Source organism: Seriola lalandi, unplaced genomic scaffold (genome assembly GCF_002814215.2).
Source record: "Seriola lalandi dorsalis isolate HSWRI2012SDOR001 ecotype SW California unplaced genomic scaffold, Sedor1 jcf7180002054591, whole genome shotgun sequence".
NCBI classification, from domain to species: domain Eukaryota; kingdom Metazoa; phylum Chordata; class Actinopteri; order Carangiformes; family Carangidae; genus Seriola; species Seriola lalandi.
This window is the reverse complement of record NW_019525144.1, coordinates 991,278-1,018,523: the sequence shown is the minus strand read 5'-3', so window position 1 is coordinate 1,018,523 and position 27,246 is coordinate 991,278. Positions and strand designations below refer to the sequence as shown.

General features: G+C 42.2%; 1 protein-coding gene across 1 annotated transcript in view; it reads left to right on the top strand.

Moving 5' to 3' along the window:
- ptprdb (protein tyrosine phosphatase receptor type Db) overlaps positions 1–26,506 on the top strand; it is an 89,616-nt gene extending 63,110 nt beyond the window's left edge. The window contains exons 17-38 of the mRNA XM_087177365.1: positions 25–142; positions 416–1,003; positions 1,412–1,506; positions 2,099–2,355; positions 3,841–3,931; positions 4,593–4,817; positions 4,923–5,083; positions 6,685–6,696; positions 7,327–7,439; positions 7,563–7,604; positions 8,161–8,258; positions 10,383–10,506; positions 12,944–13,119; positions 16,171–16,290; positions 16,960–17,114; positions 18,707–18,992; positions 22,105–22,283; positions 22,394–22,520; positions 23,152–23,277; positions 23,379–23,533; positions 24,062–24,197; positions 24,332–26,506. Of these exons, the coding sequence (XP_087033491.1) occupies positions 25–142; positions 416–1,003; positions 1,412–1,506; positions 2,099–2,355; positions 3,841–3,931; positions 4,593–4,817; positions 4,923–5,083; positions 6,685–6,696; positions 7,327–7,439; positions 7,563–7,604; positions 8,161–8,258; positions 10,383–10,506; positions 12,944–13,119; positions 16,171–16,290; positions 16,960–17,114; positions 18,707–18,992; positions 22,105–22,283; positions 22,394–22,520; positions 23,152–23,277; positions 23,379–23,533; positions 24,062–24,197; positions 24,332–24,400 (3,453 nt within the window). The 3' untranslated portion in view covers positions 24,401–26,506. The remainder of the gene's footprint in view (positions 1–24; positions 143–415; positions 1,004–1,411; positions 1,507–2,098; positions 2,356–3,840; positions 3,932–4,592; positions 4,818–4,922; positions 5,084–6,684; positions 6,697–7,326; positions 7,440–7,562; positions 7,605–8,160; positions 8,259–10,382; positions 10,507–12,943; positions 13,120–16,170; positions 16,291–16,959; positions 17,115–18,706; positions 18,993–22,104; positions 22,284–22,393; positions 22,521–23,151; positions 23,278–23,378; positions 23,534–24,061; positions 24,198–24,331) is intronic.
- Positions 26,507–27,246: the final 740 nt, after the last annotated feature.

The window sequence follows — 27,246 nt, the reverse complement described above, 5'->3', positions numbered from 1 at the left end:
ACACTGCTTTTTTTTGTCCTGCAGGAGGTCATTCTTGGGGACCTGAAGGCAGACACTTCCTACTCTGTATCAGTGGGGGCTTACACTGCCAAAGGCGATGGTGCTCGCAGTAAACCTGTTGCAGTCTGCACTGCCCTGCCACGTAAGTGTGTCCACACAAAATCTTACACAAACATACTGAAAGACATAGAGCTACAAAAGCACATGCAAACACATATCTTTGAGACAGTGGTCTCCATTAAATCACTGGATTGGTTTGTCTCACTCTGTCAAACCTTGCTGTGCCAGTAAGAAGCCAGTGATGCCATATTAACCAAATTTTGCTTGAGGTTATAAATAATGTGCTTTGCAATTATCCTCTAGTTATCAAAACATCACTCTCTCTCTCTGCTGCCCTCCCTGTTTCTCTCTCTAGTGCCTGAGAAGCCCAAACTGATGGTGAGTGCCACTGATTCAGGTACTGCCGTGCTTCAGTGGTATCCAGCGCCAAACCCACCCACCCCGCTCCTTGGGTACCGCCTCACTTTTGGCCGCATCGACGTCCTTCCCTTTACGGTGGTGGAGTTCCCAAGCAAGGAGAACCGCTACACCGCCCAGGACATCCACAAGGGAGCTAACTATGTGTTCAGACTCTCTGCCCGGAACAAAATGGGCTACGGAGAGGAGGCGGTAAAGGAGGTGACTACTTCAGAGGATGCCCCCAGTGGATATCCAGAAAATATCATCTCTGAGGAGGCTTCTGCCACCTCCCTCCGGCTGGCCTGGAAATCAGTCCCTCTTATTGAGCAAAATGGAAAAATTGCAAAGTACTCAGTGCTGTACAAGGATATAAACAGTCGAGGGAACGCCTCAGAAGTTATGGTGCCCGCTCCAGGGTCAAGTGTGTTGTTGGAGGGTCTGAGTGCCGATACTGTGTATGATGTCAGGGTGTGCGCGTTCACAGCTGTCGGCCCTGGGCCGTACAGCCCCAGTGTCCAGTTTAGGACGCAGCGGCTGGACGAAGGTAGGACTAACTCAATTTCTAACAACCCATCTTCATTGCTCAGGATGCAAGACGCGCTTCCTAACAGCACAACTGTGCATATATTGTCCCACATGCACACGCACACTCACACAACATCTGATGACAACATCCTACGTGTCCTTTTTCGTTGTCTTGTCACTGTAGTCTTAGACCCAACGTCCTTTTCCCAAATCAAGGTAAGAGTCTTGGGTTTTGGGCAAGTGTCCCTGTCCAGTCACAGTCACTGTGTGTTGAACAGAGCAGATAGTTAGCTTGAGACTGGTACTAGAGAATGATACACAGGTAAGGCCATTATGTTTGGTTCAGGAGAGAGATTAAATGAGACTGTGGAGTCAAATTCATGTTATTTCTTTCTTTCTTTTATTTTTCTCCTCTTCTGTATCTTAGTTTTTGCCACCAACTTCAGAGTAAAAGCAGCCATGAAGAACTCGGTTCTGCTGTCCTGGGAGATCCGAGACAAGAACCCTGCCCAACCCTTCACAGTAAGTACATTCGCACTCTACCATTTAAATATAGTTAAATGAAAAATAGAATTCAACAGCCAGTTCTCAAATAGTGTACAAACAAATACAGCGAGGTCAGAAATAAAGGCTAAAGGATATGGGGGTGTGGGGATGTGAAATTAAATGTTCTACAATGGTTCACATGCTGATTTGAAAATAATGGATTATATCATTGCCTACTGTTTTGCCCAATTTTCTTGGTGTTAAGCTGCTTGTTGATGAAACTCAACTCCTCTTGTCTGATAGCTGATAAAGCCTGCAGGGAAATAAATGGATTATGCTCTTTGAGCTGCTGGAAGGTTTTTAATGTAAAATAAATAGAGGATGTGTTTGGTTTGCATTAACACCGAACAGAACCAAAAGCAAACTGGGGAGGCTTTGTGCTAAAGTATAATCAGATATACAACAGGGAAAGTGAAGTAAAGGACAGTCTTTAATAATAGCTCAAATAAATGTCTGGTTCTCTCTACTCAGGTGAATAAAAGTATCCTTTACTTTATGTTTGCAGTATCATTTTAGCCTATGCAGCATTAAATATAACTCTCAATGATGTGACCCACCCCATGTGCAGATCCTATATGGAAAAGGCCAGTCTGTTGAAGTGGACGGCAAGCAAACTCAGAAGCTGATCACTGGCTTGGAGCCGGACACTCAGTACTCCTTTCTGCTCACCAACCGAGCCAACAGCGCCGGGGGCCTGCAGCACCGCGTCACTGCCACCACGGCCCCAGACATCCTGAAGACCAAACCTACCGTGGTGGGAAAAACCAACGCAGACGGCATGGTGACTGTGCAGCTACCAACTGTGCAGACCACAGCTAAAGTCAGGTAGAGATGGAAGACAGAGTGAGGGATGTTTGCCAGCGTTGTTAAACAACTGGTTTAGTTTAATGAACAGGTGCGAGTGTTGTGATAAATGCAGAATTGGCTCCAGTCAGGTTGTTGTGAAATGAGTTGTTCTGTAGAGCGTGAGAGGTAATTTCACTATTTCCTCCCGTTGCTGCTTTTCATTTATTGGTCTATCAGGAGGGATTTCTCTGCGTTGGCAGCAAAGCAATAGTCTGAGAACTCCCACAACAGGCCAAATGAAAGCACAAAGCTGATAATCTTATCTGTTTTTTTTTTTTGTAACCAAGAACAAATATAGACACTAAGAGGAGGCACACCTTCCTATTCATCCTTCAAGCACAGCCAGAATCACTCCACATGCTACTCACATGTGCTCAGAGCCATTTTCCTGTGATTTGTATCTGTCACCTCAGGCGTGTTTTAGAGTGTTTCAGAGTCCCAAACAGCATTTTTCTCCTTTAGACTCAGTCTTTCCCAGGTTAGTGGCTTTAGTAACACAAACTGTAATTTTTTTCTTATTTGATTAGATTTTTGGACCAACAAATCTCTCCTCTCTTAATGCAAAATTTTCAGATTTCAGCACATATAATTTTATTTTGCTCACTCCTTCTGCTTTAGAGCTGTAACAAGCTACTTTCTACTGTACCACACGGCACTGTCAGCACAGTGAATGCTTAAGTGCCAACATGGAGCTCTGGAGTGAGTCATCTACTGAGGACACATGGATGATTTTGGTGTGTGTGACCTCGTTGCTTGATGGGTTCTTGTGGTCTGACTGCTACTGAAAATTCCCTACTCCAGTGATATCATTGTCTTTGTTTAACACGTGGCTTCAGTCATGGATGGCTTCATGTTCCAAAAACAACCACACTGTTTGACTTGATGCTTCATAGCTGCTGCTGCTGCTGCTACATGAGAAGATTGATACCACTCTCACATGTTTGTATGGTAAATATGAAGCTATCGCCAGCAGCAAGTTAGCTTAGCACTTGAAACAGCTAGCCTGGCTTTGCTTACCAGCACCTCTTACGCTCAGTAATTAAACAACTGAATTAAACTAACTAAACAAAAGAGATATAACATGTTAATTAGTGAGCAGCTTTACACAGAGTCAGTCTACCTGTTTCCCACTGTTTCCAGGCTCTAAGCTAAGCTAATGGGCAGCTAGCTGTATATCCATGTAAACTGCACAGATATGAGGTATCAATTTTCTCATCTGACTCTTAGAAAAAAACGAAATAAATGGTAAATCGATATAGCATTACAGTTTCACACACACACTATCAACGTTGGTAGTGAGGTACCATGCAAGGTGCTGTCCTGTCTGACAGGAGCAACTTGGGGTTCAGTGTCTTGCTCAAGGGCACAGGGACAACTGACATGGAAACTGACACATTGAAGAAATGTCTAGTCCATGGTATATTTCCATGAGTCTAAACACACTGCATGTTTGCTTTATTTCAGGGGTTACTACGTGGTGGTGGTGCCACTGAAGAAGCAGAGAGGAAAGTTCCTGAATCCCTGGGAGGAGCCTGATCAGATGAACCTGGATGAGGTAAGACATGGAGCAGACAGTCTGTCACTAATAGATAGCCAGACAACATAATTAAGAGCTTATTGTTTGGAAATAATGATGTTGAGGGAAAAGGAGATGATCAGTATTAAATATGATAAGGAAGACATACAATGATGAAAATGTATAGGTGTAGTGCTGTAATAAGGCTATATAAACAAGATTAAATCACATAAAGAAAGATATGTGCTGAGCCTTGTGGTAAGATTTTCCCTCTAAGTTATATCAGACTGTTTGTATCTTATTATGTAAAGGTGACCTGGCCAACCACTGCCTGTTCAGTCCAAAACAGATAGGTCTGGCTATGCTAGATTAATCCAATCAATACTTTCACATGCCATTTCCCATCTAATTCCACTTCCTGCTTTTTTCTAAAGACTTCATCTTCATCTGCAGCTCATTTTTATGGTGCCCAATGCGGTAGAAAATTCAGTTGATGATGAAGACATTTGTTCTTAGGTGATATTTCTCCATACAGCCCATTTTTCCTTCACTGATGAGGCTTTCATTCCACCATTTTCTATCATTTCTCATCTTTTAAACTCTTTGCTGCCTCTGTTTCAGTTCTCTAATTCCTCGCTGTCCTTTTCCCGTCTCCTCTGTTTATCCATGTCAACCCGTCCTCTGTTTTCTTTCCTCTCAGCTTCTGAAAGAGATCAACAGGACGAGTGTCAGTCGTGCCCTTCGCATCCGCAGACAGGCTGGCCAATCAGATCCCAGGGCCTATGTCACTGCTCACTTTAAGACCCTCCCCCTGGAGTTCACACTAGGCGACGGACGAAACTATGGTGACTTCCGCAACCGTCCACTGCAGAACGGACAGGAGTATGTGTTCTTTGTGCTCGCGCTGCTAGACCTCTCAGAGAATGTGAGTAAAAATACAAACGCACTCTCACACACAGTTCATCCAACTGAAAACAATTTTGTCTAATTTATGTGTGGAAATGCACAATAAAACCATATTTTCCTGCAGACCATGTATGCCACTAGCCCTTACTCTGACCCTGTGACCTCATTGGATGTGGATCCCAAGCCAATGGTTGACGAAGAGGAGGGGCTGTTGTGGGTAGTGGGGCCTGTGCTGGCTGTCATCTTCATCGTTTGCATCGTCATCGCCATTCTCCTCTTCAAGAGGTAAAGGCAGCATGATGAAGCCAGGAAGAAATAAAAACAGTTGGGTTGGTGGGAGAAGGAATAAAGGAAATCAACAAGACAAGGTCAAAATATAATAAATAGTAATATATATATATATATAATTCTACGATATGACTAGACTTCATATGGTCAATGTGAGAATTGAAGGCGTAGTAGAAAACTGCAGTAAACAGTAAACAACTGCTTTTAAGGGAGTAGTAGATAAGTAGATAAGCCCTGCTGGAAAAGTCTCTAAATGACGCTAGATGATGTAATGCGCTAATTAGCATATTCATTACATCATTGTGTCATATTTGCATTTTGCCTAGTGTCAGCTGGTGAAACTTGAAACGCAGCCCATTAAAACTGTATGTTAACTTCCAAGCTATTCCCAAGCTGCTGCTCTGCTACTAAAATCCAGACTTTATAACCACGACATCGTCTGACAAGCCCACCGTACACATAAGTTAAAGACAAAGACTGTGCTGTCAATCCAACTATATTTACTTGTAAAATGATCAGTCAGAGAGAAAGTTAGAGGCGACAGAACTGCTGCTCCGCCTCTGCCGCTCACTGAACGGAGTAGACACAGAGAAAGGTGTGCCTCTCACTCATGGGGCAGTACTGGCGACTCTGTTTATGGAAAATAGATGAGGTTTGTCCAAAAAGTCGCTAGATTTGTCGCTAGGTATTTTCACTAAAGGGGTCTGAAAATGAAAACTGTTGTGGATCCACTGTGAATACTCCTGATGCCTATAGATAGACCGTCTTGCCTCAAGCAGCAGCTTTCAATTCACCTTTAACAGAACAAGGTCATAAACAAAAGCTGAGTGAGCAAAGCCTGCTTGGTTCATTATGTGCTTCGATTATTTATGGCACATGCAGGACTTACATTAAGTTATATTTATTGCACTTCTGCACTGAGGCAACGGGACTATTAACATCTCAATCTGTTACTAATCATGGATGAATTTCGCTCACAGGTTCTTATAGAAATGCCGATGTTTTCTGTGTAATCTGTTTTTAAATCTATACACAGGGAGAAAAGTTAGCAAACAGAGCAGAAAGGGGAAGATAACATTATCGCTCATTAGCATAATTCATGATAATCATCTGGTCTTCTAGCTAGAGCTTTGTAAACGCACACAGATAATTGCTGTGACCAATGTGGCATAGCAAAATTATTAACCTCTATGGTAATAATTTAAAGTTCATAAGCCCTGGAGTGTAACCTGTGGTGGTCTGCAGCCATTAGTGCCTCAAAACTGAGTTGCACTTTGTTATATGTTTCCAGCATGTTATTATGTAGGAGATGTCACAGTGTGAGAGTGTACTGGGTGATAATGTGTAGGCAGTGTTGTGTGAAAACAGAGGATGCATTTTTTGTCATTTTGATTTATAATCACGGTTCATCCTCACATCTACAGGAAGTGCTATTTTACATATCTAACATAAGTTATAAGAACGTGATCAGTTTTTATTGAGTGGGACAGAATGATGAGTTCAGCATTGCTTTAGTTGCTGATATTTTTTGATTGGACACTAATGTTATTCATCCTTGTCTGTTCTTTTATCTGCCCCCTCTCCCTGTTTGGATCCAGCAAACCTGACAGGTAAACAAACACTATCTATTACCATTTCCTCTGTCCTTAAGGGATATTTTCCTTGAAAAGCCTTTGCAAAGAATACTTCAGATAATAGATCCCAATAGAGTCAGGATTATCCTGATCTCTGATGATTGCATATTAACCTATAGTGCACTGGATAAATTGTACACTGGAAGTTATACAATTTAGCCAGAGTACTAGATAAAGACGTGGCCATAAAATCACTTTGTAAATATTCAGAGTAGGAAACAGTGGCCACTGCACTTCATGAAGTTTTTCATTTCGATTGCTTTAGTGTCGCTTCTAACTCCAGAGGAAACTATGAACAAAAGGAGACACCCACCATTATCTCAGACAATGAGCTGGCCATTAACATATAAAAAGCCACAAGACTAAACCAGCAGTCAGCCAAACCCCTGGTTAGAATTTGAAACAGAAATTTCCTTAGAAGTACAGCTATCCCTGTAAATGTTCAAATAACAATTTTAAGTGGCTTTTCTCCAAAGTTTTACACTCACATTACTGTGGTCCGTCAGTTTCAATACAAATCCCTGAAATTGAGGTTATACTTAAGTTTATAAACAAATTTGTTGAGCATAGGTTGAGGTGCATCTAAATGCTGTTTTTGTGTTACAGAAAAAGAGCTGAGGCTGAAGGAAGGAAGGGCAGTTTTCCTTGCAGCAAAGCCATGTCATCTCACCATCCCACTGATCCTGTGGAGCTACGCAGAATTAACTTCCAGACTCCAGGTAGACTGGACACTCGTGCACACGGATACACACACAAACACTGTTTAGTTGGATCTGTGACTTCCTAAGTATTAGTTGTGTTTTTATGAATAGGATTAACCCTGGTGTTGTTTCCCTTTTCAGCCTACCGTGTATCAGTGTACCGTGGTTATCGGCGTTTGTCAAGTTAGTTGGTCTCAGTCCACCGTGGATCTTCCTTTTCTCTCTGTTGTCATTATTTTTCTTTCTTTCTTTCTTTCTTTCTTTCTTTCTTTCTTTCTTTCTTTCCTTCCCATTTTCATGCTAACTAACCGTCCATCCCAAATAGGATGAAGCTGCTTCAATTGACAACATTTCATCAAAATGCCTCTGGACTACTTCTTTAAAAACCCAAATATGTTGTTTTTTTTTGGTTTTTTTTCATGCTAAATTTTTTAACTGCCTGTGTCATAGTCTTTTTTTATCTTCACCAGCAGTGTGCATTTACTCTGAGGACATGTTATTGTGCCTCAGTAACTTTCAGAACACGCACATTGTTCTTTCTGTCTGTCTGCCTAGAGAGAAAATGGTCACTTAACAAAAAAAAGAAAAGACAACACTTCCATTTGCTTCCTCCACTGACCATGGACAGAACACTAAACAACACATCCTCTGAGAATCCTAACTCTTAACATTTTCCTCCCAAAGAGTTTAGTTGTACGTGTATAGAAATGGCCTCTTTTTCTATTTCTGTGCTCGGCAGGCATGGCAAGTCACCCGCCTATCCCCATCTCTGAGCTGGCAGATCACATTGAGCGCCTCAAGGCAAACGACAATCTCAAGTTCTCTCAAGAGTACGAGGTAGGAATGCTGATTATCTGTCCCTGAAAATCTTTAACTTGGGAAATTCATCTGGTTTTGATGCAGTCACACACATTGATCTTTCACTCATCACTTTTTTTTTTTTTTGTGCTGTTTCAATTTCAATAGCGAGCGCTGTAGATTCCACCTCACATAGTCTCCGCAGTTAAGTTGCATTTTGATTCGTCTTCATAGAACGATACAAGATAAAGCACATTTTCCTCTCTCTGCTGTCTTGTTGTTATCTATACAAATGTACGAGAGAAATTGAAATTGCAAGCTCAGAGAGAGTTTGCTAACAGCCAGATGGTTATCAATCCTCTGGTGGAGAAAGAGGAGAGAGGAATAAAGACAGAGAACAAACTCACCAAGAGATACAGGAAGCAAGCGTTCTCTGCAAAAAAAAAAAAAAGCTTTTTGATTAGTTTTCTTCTACTTGCAGCACAGTTAATGTGGAACCAAAAAAAAATCATCTACATGGAGATAACAATGTGCCTGAGCTTGGTGTGCTGAACTGCAGTACTCAATAAAAAAAAAAACACACATCAGTATAAATATTCCCCAATATTTCCCTGGCTGTGTTGCAAATGGAACTGGCATTGCAATGAGCTCCACAGAGAACTATTAAAGGGGTAAAAATGTTTTCTTTTCCTTGCAAAAAAAAAAAAAAAAGAAAGAAAAAAAAATCTGTTTAAACTGACGGCCTCTGGGTGAAGAAGGAGACATAAGGCTCTAATTGGCTACCACAAGAGAGAGACAAATTGTGTGTGACATAGATACGTATTTCGAAGAAGACAAGGACACATTATGCAAAGAGTAGAAAAACAGAGCGAGGATGTTTCAGGGAGAAAAGCAAGGGGAAAGGAGGGTGGAAGAGACAGTGAGGGAGAAGCCATATGTAATTGTGGTGTGAGTTGGAACCGCTCGGTTGAGCCTCGCATTCTCTCTGCATGACTGTGTGCTTTGTTCGGTACTGAACCCTTAACGAGGGAACGAGAGAGATGGATGGAGGAGGGATAGAGGGAGAGAGAGGGAGAGCGGCCAGAAACGATTGTGGTGTAATAATCAGACACACATGATGTTGGGCAGCGCATAGAAAGCTGCTTCAAACACACACACGCACAAACACACACACACACACACATATATGCACTCATCCAGTACCACCCCTGTCCATTTTTCCCCCAACCAAACCATAATTATGTGTCATAAAATATTCAGAATTGCTAAACTGCTCTGGCTCTCTCCTCTTCGTCCCTCTCCATTGACAGCCTCATAATGACCTCATGTCTGCCTCTCCCAGCTAACAGTAATGGTTACACTGTAATTACCCTCCAGGAACTTAATGTGTTGGTCTAACACAACCATCCTTTCTCCCCCAGAGGAATTTATTGTGCTTTTATCATCTTTCTCTGGTAGCCATTTTTCTGTCAAAAGTGGAAAGTCCCTACCTCATTGTTGTTTCTAGAAATGGGATATTGGGTTCCAATATCAATAAAGCCTTATTCATTTTCAATTTGTACTTGGTTTCTTATGTTGGGGTTATGGTACAGCAACACTGGACAATGCCTGTACGCTGAAATTGATGAGATTGTCCAGTTCTTGTCTTTCTAGATGCCAATTTCTGCATCTGAGGCAGATTTTAAGATATAACACTTGGGGGGTTGCAACAGTAATGCTCATAGAATATGCTTGATCTTGTTACAGACTGTACATAAACCAAGTCTTACAACACTACAGGAATTAAAAAGTGGTTTCAAAAAGATAGTTTAATAAGATTGTTGGTTCTCGGGTTATTTCGCAAGTGAACTTTGACTTATTTCTAATAACAGTTCTTCAACATTTCAAACAAAAAAAAGTTTTTTTTGTTCCTTGCTGTAATGAATTTCCCAAGCATGTATGCTAGGGCCATTTTTCAGAACATAATCCTACTGACACACCACACACTGGTATGACCAATAATTACATTTTTAATAGAACTAAAACATTTCTGGAAACGAAACACTTGACTAAACCATGCAAACACTGTCTAAAACTACTTGAAATGAAAGAACTGTAATAATTCTGCAAGTCTGTCTGCTCGTCTTTGTTCTTTGCTCTGACCTTCACTTGTGTGTCTTGTAGTCCGTCGACCCCGGTCAGCAGTTCACGTGGGAGAACTCCAACTTGGAGGTCAACAAACCAAAGAACCGCTATGCTAACGTCATTGCCTATGATCACTCCAGGGTTATACTCTCCAGCATTGAGGGTAAGTGTGTGTTTGTGTGTGTGTGTGTGTGTGTGTGTGTGTGTGTGTGTGTGTGTGTGTGTGTGTGTGCATGTGCGTGTGTGTGGGTGCGCACTCTTATGTTTGTACAAGAGTACAGATGTTGAGAATGAGGACATTTTTAGGAAGTGAGAGCATTTTGGTCACTTCCTCACTCCTTTAAAGTGCTGTCTGAGGTTTATGACTTGGTCTCAGGGTTAAGGATATGGTAAGGGTTTAGACTGGGCATTTAGTTGTGATGGATGAGGTTGGGGTGAGAGGCTTGGGAGTGCATTGTGTCAGTGAGAGTCATCACAAGTACTGAAGTATATACACGTGAATTTGAGTGTGTTTGTTTTGATTTGTGTGTGTGAGAACTGCTGTCCGTGACAAATGGGATATTAATAGTCCATGCAGATGTATTTCATTGCCTGTTCCCATACAACACATAGGAAATGCTGTCCCTGCATCAGATTTCACCATAAAAATTATCATTTCAGGGTTCAAACAAACTGCTGTTTCAACCCTCTGTGACACCTCATCATACAACTGATACAGTCTCTCACTTGTCCATTTTAATATATATGGAAATAAATTGGGCTTACACTTTATTTATAGCCTAGTTGCTAATATATTTTGATGGCGTGCCCATTTTCCTGGATTTCATATTTGTGAACGGTCTAAAAAATGAGAAGAAAAAATAGTCTCAGTCCTGTACTCAGTGTGCGTTTTGAAGCGCACTCACCCACCTCAGCTGGGAAAGACCTGAGGCAGAGAAACTGGCAGCTCCAATGTGGAGAGAGGGAGGCAGTGGGAGGCCAAGCCCAAACAGATGAGCCTTATCTGGGCAGAGCATGTGTGAGCAGCCCTTCCACCCCCGCCTGTCCTGGAGCTCTGGCTGTCTGTCTTTCTTTCAGCTTAGAAAACACATATACTCCTGAGCATGTCCAAACACACACACGCGCACACACACACACACACACACACACACACACACACACACACACACACACATACTAAAGATTTAAAACACATGCCCAGGATGCACACAAGCACAGATATGCACTTTTGCTCCCAGTCTCCTCCACACATTCATGAACACACACTCTCTGCCAAGCCAGTGTAGCCACCAATGACTGGATGTGTGTGTGTGTGTGTGTGTGTGTGTGTGTGTGTGTGTGTGTGTGTGTGTTTTATCTGCACAGTGCTTCTGCTCTAGTCCCTTGCAATGAAGTTGTAGCACATCAAAGCCTTTAGCCAAGCTGTCTTTTAAAGACTGAGGTTGACAAACATGTGTTAGAAGCTCTTCTTACCATCTGTCTCCATCCCATTTAAAATAAGTTGTATGAACACCCCACACTCCTCTGTCATTTCAGTGTGTGTGTGTGGGTCTGGGTGTGTGTGTGTTTGTGTGTCTGTCTGCGGTGTGTGTGCGATGATGGCTCGGGGTTTTACGACTGTATGGAACTGTGTCGTGCCCATAAAATAAAATGCTAGAAGAGAATCAGCTGCAGGAGTTTCTTCCTGACGGGATTCTACTGTTTGCTCATTGACTTCCATCTTTTTGAGTGTAAACTGTGATCAGACGACTCAAAGGGAGTTTTGCGTCCCACTTCGGCAGAATCGGGTCACGGCTGAATGTACGCGTACACGTCTGTGTGTATGTCTGTGTGTGTACATTGGTGTTTTGGTGTATGTGTGCATGTTTGAGCTGTGACTCAGTGATTTTTCGGATTATGGTATTAGGCCCCAGATGAGCAGGACTGATCCTAAATCAAACACACACAGACGGTCTCTCACATCACACACACGCACACACACACACACACACACACACACACACACACACACACACACACACAATCCCTTCCAGGACAAGCAGTGTCAGCCGAGTCTTACACAGAGACGGCCTTACAGTCATATTGCCATTCAAAGCGACACATCCAGAGTATACTCAGATTAGGCCCATGATCGTCTTAGCATGTATTATAAAACAAGACGGCTGAACAATCCAACACCAAAGGACGCTTGGTCCTGTGAAAACATTAATCTCCCTGCCATGACCTCAGATGATCCACACTCTTTATTACTGGGACATAAACCTGCTTTCATGGCAAAAGACTTTAAATAATCCATATAGATTATTTCACCGTGAATGAGAAGAAAGAGTCAGGTTCATCTGCAAAGAAATTACATGAACAAAGGGTGTTTCCGTGTGAGCGGTGCAGACACATTCAACCCTAATGCCATTCATCACACACACGATGCATCGGGCAAACATAAAATAATGTGTGGTATTTCAGCAGGTTCTCTCTGTGTGCTCTCCCCTCTCTCACTCACTTCAGCCCGTCACAATTGATTCTCCTCCTCACTTTGCACACTTCTCTCGCCGTCCTTTCCCACCACGCGCCATAACCTTCACTGTCTCCTTGTTTTGCAGGTGTCCCAGGCAGTGACTACATCAACGCTAACTATATTGATGGCTACCGCCGTCAGAATGCCTATATCGCCACTCAGGGCTCCCTCCCTGAGACCTTCGGTGACTTCTGGAGGATGGTGTGGGAGCAGCACACAGCCAATATTATCATGATGACCAAACTGGAGGAGAAGTCACGGGTAAGAAAGAGGGGGCAGCATGTCAACATTGGCACAGGGCACTATTGGATAGGATAGACTACAGAGGCGGTGAAGGATAGTGTGAGAGTGGGATAGGGTAAAGTAGAGTGGGATAGGGTAAAGGCAGTATAACAAGCTAGGCCAGTAAAGACAGAATACACAATTTTTCAGCAATGTTAGTGATGATGAATATTAATGTTGACAAGGGAGAAAAGTTGGGTTTTGACCATGCAGCAGCATGAACTAAGCCAACAACTGGATATTCCACTGACAGCACATACAGGTGAATAGGGTAAAGAAAAACATTGTACAGTGGAATAGGGTATGGTGGAATATTGAGGGGACTATCATGAAGGTAGGTCAGAGAAGTGGAGTACTGTGGAATAAGGCAGACGTGGATAGGAAAGGGTAAGATGAATGGGATATTGAAGGAAGGATAGGCTGTGAAAGAGTTAGACAAAAAAAAGGGAAGAGGTGAGTAGGGCAGGATCAATATTAAAGGTTACAGCACAGTGAAGTGAGAGGAATAAAGTACAGTTAGGTTGGAGTTGAGTCAGGGTAGAATGGGATATGGTTGGTTTGACAGCAGTGGAGAGGTACAGGAGAGACCAGGGCAGGATGTTAATTTTTTTTTTTTAGCGGGGGGAAGGACAGTAGAGTCCAGATGGATTCAAGAGAACAGAATGGACAAGGAGAGGACAGAAGAGGAAGAGGCAGGATATGTCAAAAATAGCTTGTCTAATAAACCAAAAAGCAGCCAACATAATTGATGATGACCAAACTAAAAGTGTGTAAGTAAGGGGATCACAGTAAGGATTGTGGGTGGGGGGGTGGGGGGGGTGTAGGAGGGCACAAGGTGGCATGTAGTTGACCAGAGCAGAATAAAGTAAAATAAAATAGAGTAGAATGGTGAGCAAGACCTTGGGGGGAAGTACAAATACTGCTAAATTGGGTGGTGGGGGGGTAATGAATTAGAAAATCATTTGGCTTCAAGGCATTTTGCTGCTGCTAACAGAATATGTACTTGAGTAAAAAAAATCCAATGTAATGAGAATGTCATGTTGGAATATAATGAACAAGGATGGCTTGAGGTATGAATCATGGTTAAGTGTTATCCAATTATGTCCAGAGCCCTGTTCAGAAAATGATCCTTTCTTCTCATCTGTGCTTCTTTTCCTATTAACCTGTGCCTTGTGTTAAAACTCTGTTTCCTTTTCAACTTTTTCCAACTGTCTCTGTTGTGTCTGTTTGACCCTCAGATGCCCTCTTATTTCTTCTCTAAGGCAAGACCTCTCTTTCTCTCCTTTGCTAATCCCTTTTAAAATGCAACCTCACCTCACACGGTTTCCTCCTTACCTTTTTTTCTCTATTCAGTGCCTTTTTTCTGCTGTCCCCACCACCACCACCACCTTTTTTCTCTCTGCAATAGCCAGTGCATTGAGTGAGAATGCTGAATTGTTTTCAACTCACCACAATGCACTTATAGTTAACTAGAAACGGGTTTTATTATAACCACTGTAGTTCAGACAGAGTGCACATTAGTGTCTACAGTCTGCATGATCACACCCACAGCTTTTTTTCTCTTTTCCTGTCTTGTGGCTGCGCAGTACAGGACACAGCCATCAAAGTGTCATTTTTTTACACCCTGGCTACATGATCATGAGGAATTTTATGACATTTTTTTTTTTTTAGTTTTGCTGGAAGACTGCAGAGCACCTAATTGTAGGCTGCTACTGTCTCATAAACATGATACCTCTTTAGTTTTTGAATGCCTGCTTTAAATTTTCTATATTCAATAAAGTAGTTACAACATTATGCAACAATGAAAACATTCAATTTGAATATTCTTAGATGTTTATTATAAGCCCACAACCTCTGTATCTACTGCTTGAGGGAATAGTGGGCTGCTTGTTGGAAAAAATGATTTAATCTCATTTAACACCTCTCAACATTATGCCATTATGTGTTTACGCATTAAAAACATAGATGATCACAGATGGTCCCACTGTGGGAATCATGCCAGTATCCTTCCTTTTAGCACCAATCAAACCATATAAAAGCAGGGCGCAGTTATGCTGTTAGCCCATATATCAATGGATAATATAGTCTTCACACCAGGCATTTACTGCGATCCTGTTTAGGCTTTGGCAGTGGTCTAGCCCCCCTACGTGGACAACCATTCTTGTCCCCACAGTATCTCAAGGTCTGGTGGGAAAACAACAGTTGAAAAGCTGTAATTACAGCCTGAACATTCTGGGCCAAAACGCATAATCCCCAGTCTGGAGCAGTGGAATGCAGAGCGAGCTGAGCTGAGCTCCCTGCTGTCTTTGATGTGAGGACTGGTGGGATCAGCACATAACGTTTGGTTTGGCCTGATTCTGCCAAGGCCCTCCTCCCCTCTTTTCTCTCCTCTGGGATTTTTTTTATGCTCTAGCCTCTATGGTCTCTGAGGCTGAACTGAAGAACTACAAACATGACTTCCTTATACAGGGGAATTCCAGGCGTTTTGGTGGTTAGGGATGCTGGGATTTGGTGTGCGGGGTGTAGTTTTGTAGGGATTTGTGAGGTTGGAATGTAGGGCGATGTACAGCGTCAAATATGTCTGGGCTGAACTTTAGGTATCACTTGGCTTTCCTGAGCACTGTGATGGATCCTTGTGAGAGCCCACCAACCTCTGGCAAATTTATGCCACACAGTTTTCTTGTATTTGAAACAACTTACAGGATCACACACCCCAGAAAAGCAGATCTCTCTCTCTCTCTCTCTCTCTCTCTCTCTCTCTCTCTCTCTCTCTCTCTCTCTCCCTCCAGTCTCTCTCTGCCACTCTTCAACCCCACACACACTTACTAAAAGCCCTGTCACACACTGGGTTTTCTGTATATGCACATTTTTTCCAAACATTACTGTCAGAATTTTGCAAACCCTCTCACTGATCTGCTTCAACACCCCCCCCCCCCCTATTTTGCCTCTGTACACGAGCACGTGCAGCCAAGTACAGACAAATCTAAACTGCTCTGCATATCTCACAGCTTCTCCCTTCTTCGCTTCTAGGTGAAGTGCGATCAATACTGGCCGACCCGGGGCACAGAGACCTATGGCCTCATCCAGGTCACTCTACTGGACACAGTGGAGCTGGCTACCTACTCTGTCAGGACCTTCGCTCTTTACAAGGTAACATGGCGTGTGCAGTGGAGTGTAATGGGGTCAAGTGTGTATTGATCTGTTGAAATATTCATGCATACTAGTTTGTGTGTTTGCACTTGATTCTGTGGCCATGTCGCAGATGGTTGCTTGTATTTGTGACACCAAACATGACAAACGGCCATATGAGAACACACCAGACTTTTTTCTGTCTTTTTCATACATTATTGATGCTTCCAATTACTTTTCATGTAGATTCATACAGTTTGGCAACATACGTATGCTAGCCATGAAAACGCTTTTACATTTTAAAGGGTATGTCAGGGGATATTCTATTATTCAATTTTTATTTTATTTTATTCTAGTATTTGTTTTACTGTCAACAAATCCCAAGAAATGACAAAAAAAACAACAATGACTGGATCCCACCAATAGTATATTAATCCTTGACGACTAAAAATAGTCTTAACAAAGGTTTGTCTCAACAAACATTAATGTTTGCCAAAAACTACAATGCCCATGTGTAGCCTTTTTAAATTTTTTTAATGAAACTATAGTTGTTACCTGTCCTTCAGTAGGAATGATTGGGACCACTGTATTTCTGGTTTTGGTAGTTTCATCGGATTTGTTGACAGTAAGAAAAAAAACATAGAATCACATCAGCTTTATCTTTAACACTCTTTCTGTCCGCTCATTCAGAGCGGCTCCAATGAGAAGCGTGAGGTTCGTCACTTCCAGTTCACAGCCTGGCCGGACCATGGGGTACCTGAACACCCCACCCCCTTCCTGGCCTTCCTTCGGAGAGTCAAGGCCTGCAACCCTCCAGATGCAGGACCCATGGTCGTCCATTGCAGGTGTGTATGTGTGTGTGTGTGTGTGTGTGTGTGTGAATGAAACACTTATGTGTCATTTTGGGTTTTACTTAGCGACATAATTTTCAAAAGCCCAGGAGTCTGTGAAAATCAGCAAGAGTCCAGGAGCACTTGTATAAAATCATTCACAGGTCCAGAACTGAAATGAAATTGACCTGCCATTATGCAAACCCCAAACCATCCTCACCGGCTAAAACACCAACATTCTTTTCTTAACAGCCTCCATCATCTCTAAGATTAACAACAACAGCAGCCACCACGCTGACCCTATTTACTATAAGTAGGTTTCACTGTTGACTATTTACCATTTAAGCTGGTGGTAGATCTGGGTTTGTAAATTTGTATTCAGATGAGCTGCTGTCTGAGCAGCAGGAGGCTCCTGCATTGGTTGGAGGAAGATTCTGGAAACTTGTCATTACAGTCTTGGCACAATGTTGAGCTCCAAAGCTGGGATGAAGCTGCATTTTTGCTCTTACCAGGAAGTGAAGGAGAGAAAAAGATAGAGGGTAGCAGAGGGAATATGGAGCAGAAGCTCTTGGGAGGAAGAATTAGTGAGGTATAGATGAGTAGGAAGAAAGGGAAGGAGAAGAAAAAGGGGGATTGAGACAGTGATTGAGAGGGAGAGTTAGCAAGGGACTGGGGGTTAGAGGAGGAGATATGTGCAGAATGAGAGAGAAGGTGAGGTCAAATCCAGGACACAGTGAATGGAAATGATGAATTAAAGAAAAGGAAAGGTGGAGCGAAAATGGAGTCTTAAAAAAAAAGAAAACGTACAAATGTGAGAGTGAAGAAGTGGTGGGGCTGGTGTGAGAGTGTTGGAAGGGTACTTGGAGAGAAGATAAAGAGGCAGGGAGATGAAGGGAGGCGGGGGGGGGGTGAAAAGGTTGCCAGGAGAGGAGCTCTTCCTAATCTTCCGTAGCAGTCAGATGGAGTATCTAACAGGATTATCAGTCAAATTTAATTATCCCGGCAAGACTCCATCATAATGTGTCTTAACATATCAACCAGCTTCTGTATCAAACAATGGACCGAATCTCATTCCACCTGAACAACACACACACACACGCTGGTGCGCGTACACACACACACACACACACACACACACACACACACACACACACACACACATATACACACTGGTATTAATTTAACCATATAAAGAGGTTTTTATTCACTTGCAGAAACTTGCTTGGTCAGGGTGTTTTACCATTTAGGGACTAGCACAGCAAAAATGTGAAGTGTTTGGGTGGGCAGCTAAATGTATTATATTTCTGGATTGCGTGTCGATAGGAGAGGATATCTTCCTAATGCCAGTGAGACGGTGATGCTGACTCATCGCTGATGTCAATTTTTACATCCTTTGTTGGAAATATTGCTGGCTGGCACCTTTTGTGATATTTAGTTGACTTAGGCACAATATGTTAAGAGCTTCTGCACCATGCAACAGGCCCAGATTTGTACCAGGTCTGAAGACACAGCACACACACAATAATTTGTTCAACACTTCATGACCAAGGTTATGTGAGAAAATCTCATCACCATCTAATTTTTTTCTCCCTCCTGTTTCGACTCAGCGCTGGAGTGGGTCGCACGGGCTGCTTCATCGTTATCGACGCCATGACGGAGCGAATCAAGCATGAGAAGACCATCGATATCTACGGTCATGTCACACTGATGCGCTCCCAGAGGAACTACATGGTCCAGACGGAGGACCAGTACATCTTCATTCATGATGCGCTGCTGGAGGCTGTGACCTGCGGGAACACCGAGGTCCCCGCCAGGAACCTGTACTCCTACATCCAGAGGCTGACGCAGATTGAACCGGGAGAGAATGTCACCGGCATGGAGCTGGAGTTCAAGGTGAGAACTATTCACCATATCCCTGAAGGTTGTAAAATAACTGATTTATGATGGTTCATAAAAAACGATTAAATGATAATAATGTGACACCTCACTGGCCTCTGAAAGAGAGAGAGAGTCCTTTTTCTTGCCCCTCGCCACACAGGAGGTCAGACTTCAGGGTCAGCTACACAATAGCATCCCTCAAGGTGGTACTGTGTATATTTAGTACCTCACAGACACTTAAAATCAGTGTCTAAACATGGTCTCCTGACCTAATGGGCCATCCTGACCCCATAAAGAAAGTACAGTACATGGTCACATCAGACGCTTGAAACAAATGAAAAAATTAGATATAACATGTTAATTATAGAGCTGCAGAGGTGCTTGTGAGTGAATTGAATTTTGTTATCTTCAAACAGAGTGAAACGAGCTGTTTCACCCTGTTTCCGGTCCTTGTGCTAAACTAAGCTAATCTGCTGGCTGTAGCCTCATTTAACAGACGTGTAGATCTTTTAGTCTCATTCTCTGCAAGAAAGTGCAAAATGTCATCCTATTGCTTTAATATATGTTTTTGCCAATTATTATTATTATTACAATTATTATTATTACTATCTGTGCTCCATGACATGTTTGGTGTAATCAAAGTCCTTATAGGACATTATATCGCCTCAGGTAAAATGTATAATCACACAAATACATGTCTAGAGCCAAAGAAGGCAGAGAGATAAGGGTGGTTAAGGATCAAAAATAATCTTAGAATTAAAGAGTTTGGTTTCCCAACCTAATAAAATCTAAATTGCATCATAAAGCAACATCTAAATGAAAATTAAATAAAATGAGAGAATCATCTCAAACAGTGAAGAGTTTCACCATAAGATCCATTTGGTAGCTGTTCTGGATCTGGTTCTCCTCATCAGCAGATCATGCGTTTGCTCGATTACAATATAACTGTAGATGTTCAAGCTTTCCCTGATGCTGAGTACCTCCAGCCATTCTCATCCAGTTTGACCCAAACGAATGGGGTTCAGGTTTGATACTTGACCTTGGAAACAGCATTTGGCAAAACGGTCCCACCTCCAGGTCTATTTTGTAGATAGACTAGGAGGATCATCTTGGGAAAAACAGCTTGAGAACAACCTTCTCCTCTCCTGAACCTGAATTTCCTGACCTTGAGAGTCACTTCGCATCTTTCCCGGGGCGGTTAGAGGTTCTGAGATTTTCAGTCCCCCACTGAGAGTTTCATATAGTCATGATGGACGGTTGGATTTGAAGGGGATTATGGGATTGCACCTTTTGAATCCAAGGTAAGAGAGCTCTACGGGGGGTTTTAGAAAGCATTGTAGTTTTAAAAGTTTGATGGGCCTGTACAGAAAAACCATATAATATAGGCCAGAAATCTTTGGGAAAGGTCATATGGGCGTTTTCAAACATTTAGAGAGCTGATCGGAATTCTTAAGTGAGCCCACCAAACATAGCCATCAATACACAAACAAGAAGAATGGGTGCATAAGAGGTTCAAAGTGTTATTGAGTAGTGTTATTTTCATTTAATTCTAGGTATTTTTATTTTGTTTACTCTGATATTCGCCTCTTGCCAGACAAGTTCTCTGCAGACCTGTCTGGCCTGGCTGGGCGAAAAGAGAAGCAGCTTTTGCAATACAGGTATATATTGAAAGCAGGTGGCTTAAATTTTCCTGGAATGGTTTGTGTCTGCTCAGACGCTCAGAGGGCAAAGTCAACACAAAGCCACTCCAAGCAATCTCCTTCATCCTATGCTCCGGCATTCCTGTCCTAATGGCAGCGGTCTGCCCAGAATGACAATGAACCGAGTGCTCGCTGGACTGTTTGCTCAGCCTTGTATTGATGTAAAACATATGCCAGGGTTGTCCCAGTCACCAGATTTCATCTCACTCAAACACTTATGGGGCATTGCGGAGCGCCATCTGAAGCAGCACTTTCCGCCTCCATCAACGAAAAACGCCAAGAAGGATGGAATTTCTCATGGAGGAGCGGTGTCGCATCCCTCGCACAAAGTTGAAGCATGTGTGAGAGAAAAGAAAGGAACGGAGCTGTTCTGGCAGCGTTTGGTAATCCAACACCCTGTTAAGAAATAATGTTTTTGTTTCCTTTCACACAGAGTTTACTGGCTGAGCTTAAAGAGGCTGCCAACAGGGCATGATTTTGTCCAAGCTTAACAGTTGGTGAAAATAATGGCATGAATCAAAGCGGTGAAAGGTTTTGCGTCTGCCAGGCTTTATTGATAAGACCCGAGTCTAATTCAAACCAAATGACACGAAGAATTACTATTGTTTACACTGAATACTGGGTTCAGAGTACCCAAATGAACTAATGAACTTTTGGTTAGTGTGGGATTTTCCATCTTGGTCTGTCTATAAGAAAATGAGGTACCGCTGTTGCTCCCACAGCGCTCCGGTAGCCGCCGATGGTCGAAGCTCAGTTCACCAGACCCCGTTGCCCCCCCCCCCTCCGCTCCACCCCATGAGTCTGCGGTTTCCCTCTGCCTATTCTCTGTTGTTCCGCTGTTCATTTTATGCCATGTCATCCAGTGGTTGAGTGTGAGAGAGAGTGTACAGTATGTGCTCACGTCTGCCTGTCTGCGTGTCTCCATATGAATGTGTGTGTTCCAGGGGGTTTTTTTGTTGTATTTTTTTCACTGGTACAGGATCAACTGTGGTTCACATATGTGCGCTGAGAGAGTGTGGGGCCTTGTGGTTTCCTGCCCCTCGACTCTTGATTTTCTTCTTCCTCCACTCGTACATCTCATTATATTCCCTCTTCCCTTCTCTACCACTGCCCTTGTCCCCCTAGATCGGCCCTCCTTTGTTCAATTGAAGATGTCTGACTAAATATCCTCAGGCCTGCCGAGTCAAGCCGATTTTCTAATTTCAGTTGTCCAATGTGCCAGAGGAAAACCAAGCCTTGTGCTGAATACATTTCAATGAGGTCCTTGAATTTGTCTGGACTTCTTTTTTACTTTCCTTCTTCCCTTTAACCCATCTATCCCTTGTGTTTTGTGTGCTCTCACTAACACTACTTCTTAGGCCCATATCTTAGGATCAGTCAGTATGATAGTATAAATATTCTGTTTTCTCTTTTTTTCTCTTTTCCAGCGTCTGGCCAGTGCCAAGGCCCACACATCACGGTTTGTGAGTGCCAATCTGCCATGCAACAAGTTCAAGAACCGGCTGGTGAATATCATGCCCTATGAAACCACACGTGTGTGTCTGCAGCCAATCAGAGGAGTGGAGGGATCTGACTATATCAACGCCAGCTTCATCGACGGCTACAGGTCAGAGAGAGCTGAACTGAGCATCAGTTATTCTGTTACGTTTTTATATGCCTTCTAGGCTTTTAGAGAAAATGTCATATTCATATATATCCATGTATTTGTGTGTGTAGGCAGCAGAAGGCCTATATAGCAACCCAAGGCCCATTGGCTGAAACCACAGAGGACTACTGGAGGATGCTGTGGGAACACAACTCCACTATAGTTGTTATGCTAACCAAACTGAGAGAAATGGGACGGGTATGGACACACAGACACACACCACTGTAATCACTATGTAGGAAAGACAACAGGAACATACTATAGGGAAATCTAGACAAAGAGACCCACATTGATAAGATTCTGCAGCTTTTTAATTATTTTAATTCACATCGACCCACAATATCAAATAGTGATTTGCACTTGATTACATAATCAATTATGGCTAAACATGTGTTGTAATATACAATATCACACATTGTATTGTATTGTAATTAGGACTCATTATTATATTGGAGGACTGGCTGAAGTGCAGCATAATCAGCAGCTCTTTTATATTTATTTTCCATTGGCAGAAGTCAGGAGAGGTCTTTTAAGTATTTTAGTATTTGAGTACTATTAAGTACTACAAAAAAAGTATATAAGCAATGAAAATGTAAGCAACACAGTGACAAGAGTGAGAACATTCCACAAGAGATAGTGGTGTGAGTTATATCTCATGAACCTCGTATCTCATCTCCCGGAAAATTATCTTCAAGTGAATAATGAATTTCACAAGTCAGGGAGACATTTTAATGACATAGTAGCCAGAATTTTTTTCTCCTTTCCACACTAAATCTCTCAGACATGATGTAGAGCTCTGAACTGAAGCCTCTGTGCTGTCCTCTTGCAGGAGAAGTGTCACCAGTACTGGCCTGCAGAGCGCTCAGCCAGGTACCAGTACTTCGTGGTGGATCCCATGGCTGAGTACAACATGCCCCAGTACATCCTCCGAGAGTTCAAAGTCACTGATGCCAGGGTGAGTCATCAGTTTGTGTATGTGTTTGTGTTTATTTGTACTGCTTTAAACTTCTTTTTCTTCTGGATTTAAAAAGAATAACACATTCCCTTCTTTTTCAGGATGGCCAATCACGGACAGTTCGTCAGTTCCAGTTCACTGATTGGCCGGAGCAAGGAGTGCCAAAGTCAGGGGAGGGATTCATCGATTTTATTGGCCAGGTGCACAAAACGAAAGAACAGTTTGGCCAGGACGGGCCAATTACTGTGCACTGCAGGTGAGGTGCCTCCATCCCACTGGCCGGTGTATATTTCATCATACGTTGTGTTCAAGTATTACGAGAAGAAAGAGCTTTTCTAGTCTTTATGCCACTGGTCACATGACCCAATGATTATGGCTCAAGTCAAGTCAGTGAGTGGGAGTGAGATACACAAAAACAATGAGAGGCGAGACAAGAGACAGTCGGTGAAATAAGTGAGGACAGCTGGAAAGAAAGAGAAAAGGACGTGTTAAAGCTGTTCAGTTGTTAAACTGTGTTAAGATTGTTTATTTTAAAATGGTTGAGATAGTTGGTTAAATGTTGGAGTTAACCATAAAGAAGGAAAATGGAGAGACAAGCTATACTTTTTATTTCATTTTGTAAAATTAAACACTTTATTATAATTTTTCCTCAGTTATGTAGTTATTACTTAAACCAGGAATCACAAGTAGGTCATTTTTAAGTGCAGCTGATAAAACATGACTATAGTTGATACAGTTCTAGATACATCTTATTCTAAGTATGTCTCCACCTTTCCACCAACAGTGCTGGAGTAGGGAGGACTGGTGTGTTCATCACCCTCAGCATTGTGCTGGAAAGGATGAGGTACGAGGGTGTGGTGGACATATTCCAGACGGTCAAGATGCTGCGCACCCAGAGACCTGCCACAGTTCAGACAGAGGTGAGCTTCCCCCACCATTATTATTCTGTCATGCTTTCCAGCACTTGTTTTGTTCCCTTGTCAGCCAACAAGTAGTGCATTTGTCTGTCTGCTCCAGTCTTTGTCTCTCACTGGCCTGTTCTGCCTCCCTCCAGGACCAGTACCAGTTCTGCTACCGGGCCAGTCTGGAGTATCTGGGAAGCTTTGATCACTATGCAACATAAACCCAGTGGCTGTCTCTCATGCCACATCCCACCTAGTGCACTTTTCTTAGGTCACATGCAGCCTGAATAAATGCATTAGGCTGCGATGTTTCTTTGAAGATTTCGCCACCACATGCAGAGTGAAGGGGGACCATCGGCTTATCCCGTATCCAGAAACAGCACCTCTAACTGAGCCATAGCAACCTGCTTAACAAGGGTGTTTTCTTTCCACCCTCAGCCCAAACACACCCATTGGTCAGTCTGAAGAAGCAACTTCAACCACTGTTCCAATCAGAATACTTGATCAGATCTAGATTTTTATTCGTTTCAGTGCTTTTGTGAGCACCCAGATTGCTTTACATTGTTTGGGTGTGGAACTCTCACCTCATCCACCACCAGTGTAGCATCACCGACCTAAAAACAGGACCAGGCTACAGTATTTAGCTGTCACAGGATATTTTGATTTTTCTATCTTGAGGAGACTACAAATCCATCTTATGGAAGCCTCGCGGACTGAAAGAACTGGGACTTTTGAGCACCAGAGAATTGCCAACAGGAGACTGAAAACACAGAGCACACAGTATTAAAAAGACAAAGAACACACGTCCCAAAAAAAAAAAGACACCAGGAAGTGTTTTTTTTTTTTTTTCTGTTTTTTTTTGGAAACAGACTCTCATTTCTTGTGAATGAAAAAGTTTGTATTTCTACCATATAGTAATAAAAACCACCAGTTCAACCTTATGCTTCACAATTAAAGATACGGGAAATTTGAGAGAAGTTTAAAATGCATACCACAAAGTAAAACATTAATTTAGTTTTTTAGAAAAATATAAATATGTGATTATCTTGTTTTTTAAAAAACTGGGTATTCCTTATGGCACGTTCTGTTTTTTTTTTTTTGTTTATTTTTTTACAGATATATGACTTTGTCCCCGCTGACCATAAAAAGGCAAAGTTGTTGTTTTTTTTTTTCTTTTTCTGTGTAATCCAATGAGCTGTAGCGATTTTTTAAAAAGTGATACGGTACTGTTTTAAAGTGTACAATCAAATCTAGTGTGGAAAATGTTCACAGTTCTATGAAAAACGCCACCGTTGAGTGTCACTCTCCTGTATTCTCTACCCACTCTCTCTTTATGAAAACACGTTCGCATGCACACAGGACTCTCGGCCTCATCTCTATCTGGCCTGCGATGTCAGAGACCTGGGGGTGGCCTTTTTTTTTTTTTTTTTTTTTTTGAACTCCCAGGGGCCCATAGAGCTGCAGTATTAACCCTGCTGCTACCTGTCCTGAACAAAATCCTGGGAATAATCCCGCCAAGTGTGCACGTTGAGAGAAAGCCAGATAGAACACAACAGAGAGAATGCACAGAAAGCAAAATATGAAAAAACAAAAACAAGTATTTATGTGTCCAAATAAGCTTCACAAAGATTTTTCAAGCAGGGAGCAAGAAAGGGATGTAGAAAAAGGGGTGGGATGGGGGGGTCAGGTAAGGAACAATATCTCACTGGAATGCTCACCTATGACTTTTCTCTGTCTGATTCAGTGTGCAATAAGTAGATGTATTATATATTTTTGTGTCAAGTCACTAACTGCAGTTATATGCCATTATGATGATACTGATGACGGTGCATCATTTTCCAGACACAAGGATGTTACGCTCGATATGGTTCCCACCACCGTTTAATGTGTCCATACTGAGGACAGATGACCTCTGGCCTCTTAGACTCTAGATCTTTTATCCATGTCACTACTCCAGTAGACGATGTCATCCTTCTGTGTGTGTCAAGGCAAACAATGAATGATCGAACTCATATTTCAAACAGCATCTAATAAGTATTTTTGATTTTAGATTTCTAGTGCCTTATATTACACGCCTATTTTGATAAAGTTACTTTAAAGGGTTTTTTGTGTATTTTATGTGTGTATGCCTGTGCGTATGTGAACTGAATGTCTGTGTATATGATTTTGTTACGTTACAGTATGTGAAAGTATCTTGTGTGTTCTGTTTTTCAGCTGTGAAATTTTGTATGGAAGGCTCTGTGTAGGCTGGATAGTTGTACTCATCACTTTCAACCCAGCAACTGCATCATCATGTCTCTTTTGATTAAAAAAAATAATCTCTTAAATGAGACTCAACTACAGACAAAAAAATGTGGTTTCAAAATAGGTTATTAGCAGGAGGGTCTGATCATTTTTGGACAGAAAAAAAGTCTATGTCGACAGCTTGCCATCTTTTTTTCCTGGGACACTTGCACAAGCTTTATGTATATACAGTATATATACTCTTTAATGGAGACTTCAGTTTGCCTACCATGAAATTGTGGCCACACTAGCGACTTTGGCTCAGACTGTGAGCTGGCTCAGACAAGTCATACTTACTCAGCTATGTAGACATCTATATAAAGCTGAACAGCAGTGGCTTTCTTTGTCAGTTTGAAGAAAAAGCAAAATAACAAACCATACGGATACAATCATGTATCCCACCTAACACCTTTCACCCAAAATCAGTCAAACTGGTCGACTGTGTTCTTCATTCTGATGTCTACAGTTATATATATATATATATATTATTTTTATTTTATTTTTTTTTTATGACAGAGGCTGAGAGAAGTTCAGGTGCTACATTTCCAACAACACACAACCCACATCACATTTTTTTGTATCTCCATTTATGCTTAACCATATATGGGATCGTTGACAGTTTTCCACCATCTTACAGTAAAACCCCTGTTGTCGTTTTTGTATGCATGGTACCACTTTTGAGATGCCCCTTTGGTCGCACCTGTCATGGGAAGACTTGCACTTTCTCTCTTTGTACTATGCACTAATACTAGTATCCTATTATCTCTGATAGGCCCCCCCCCCC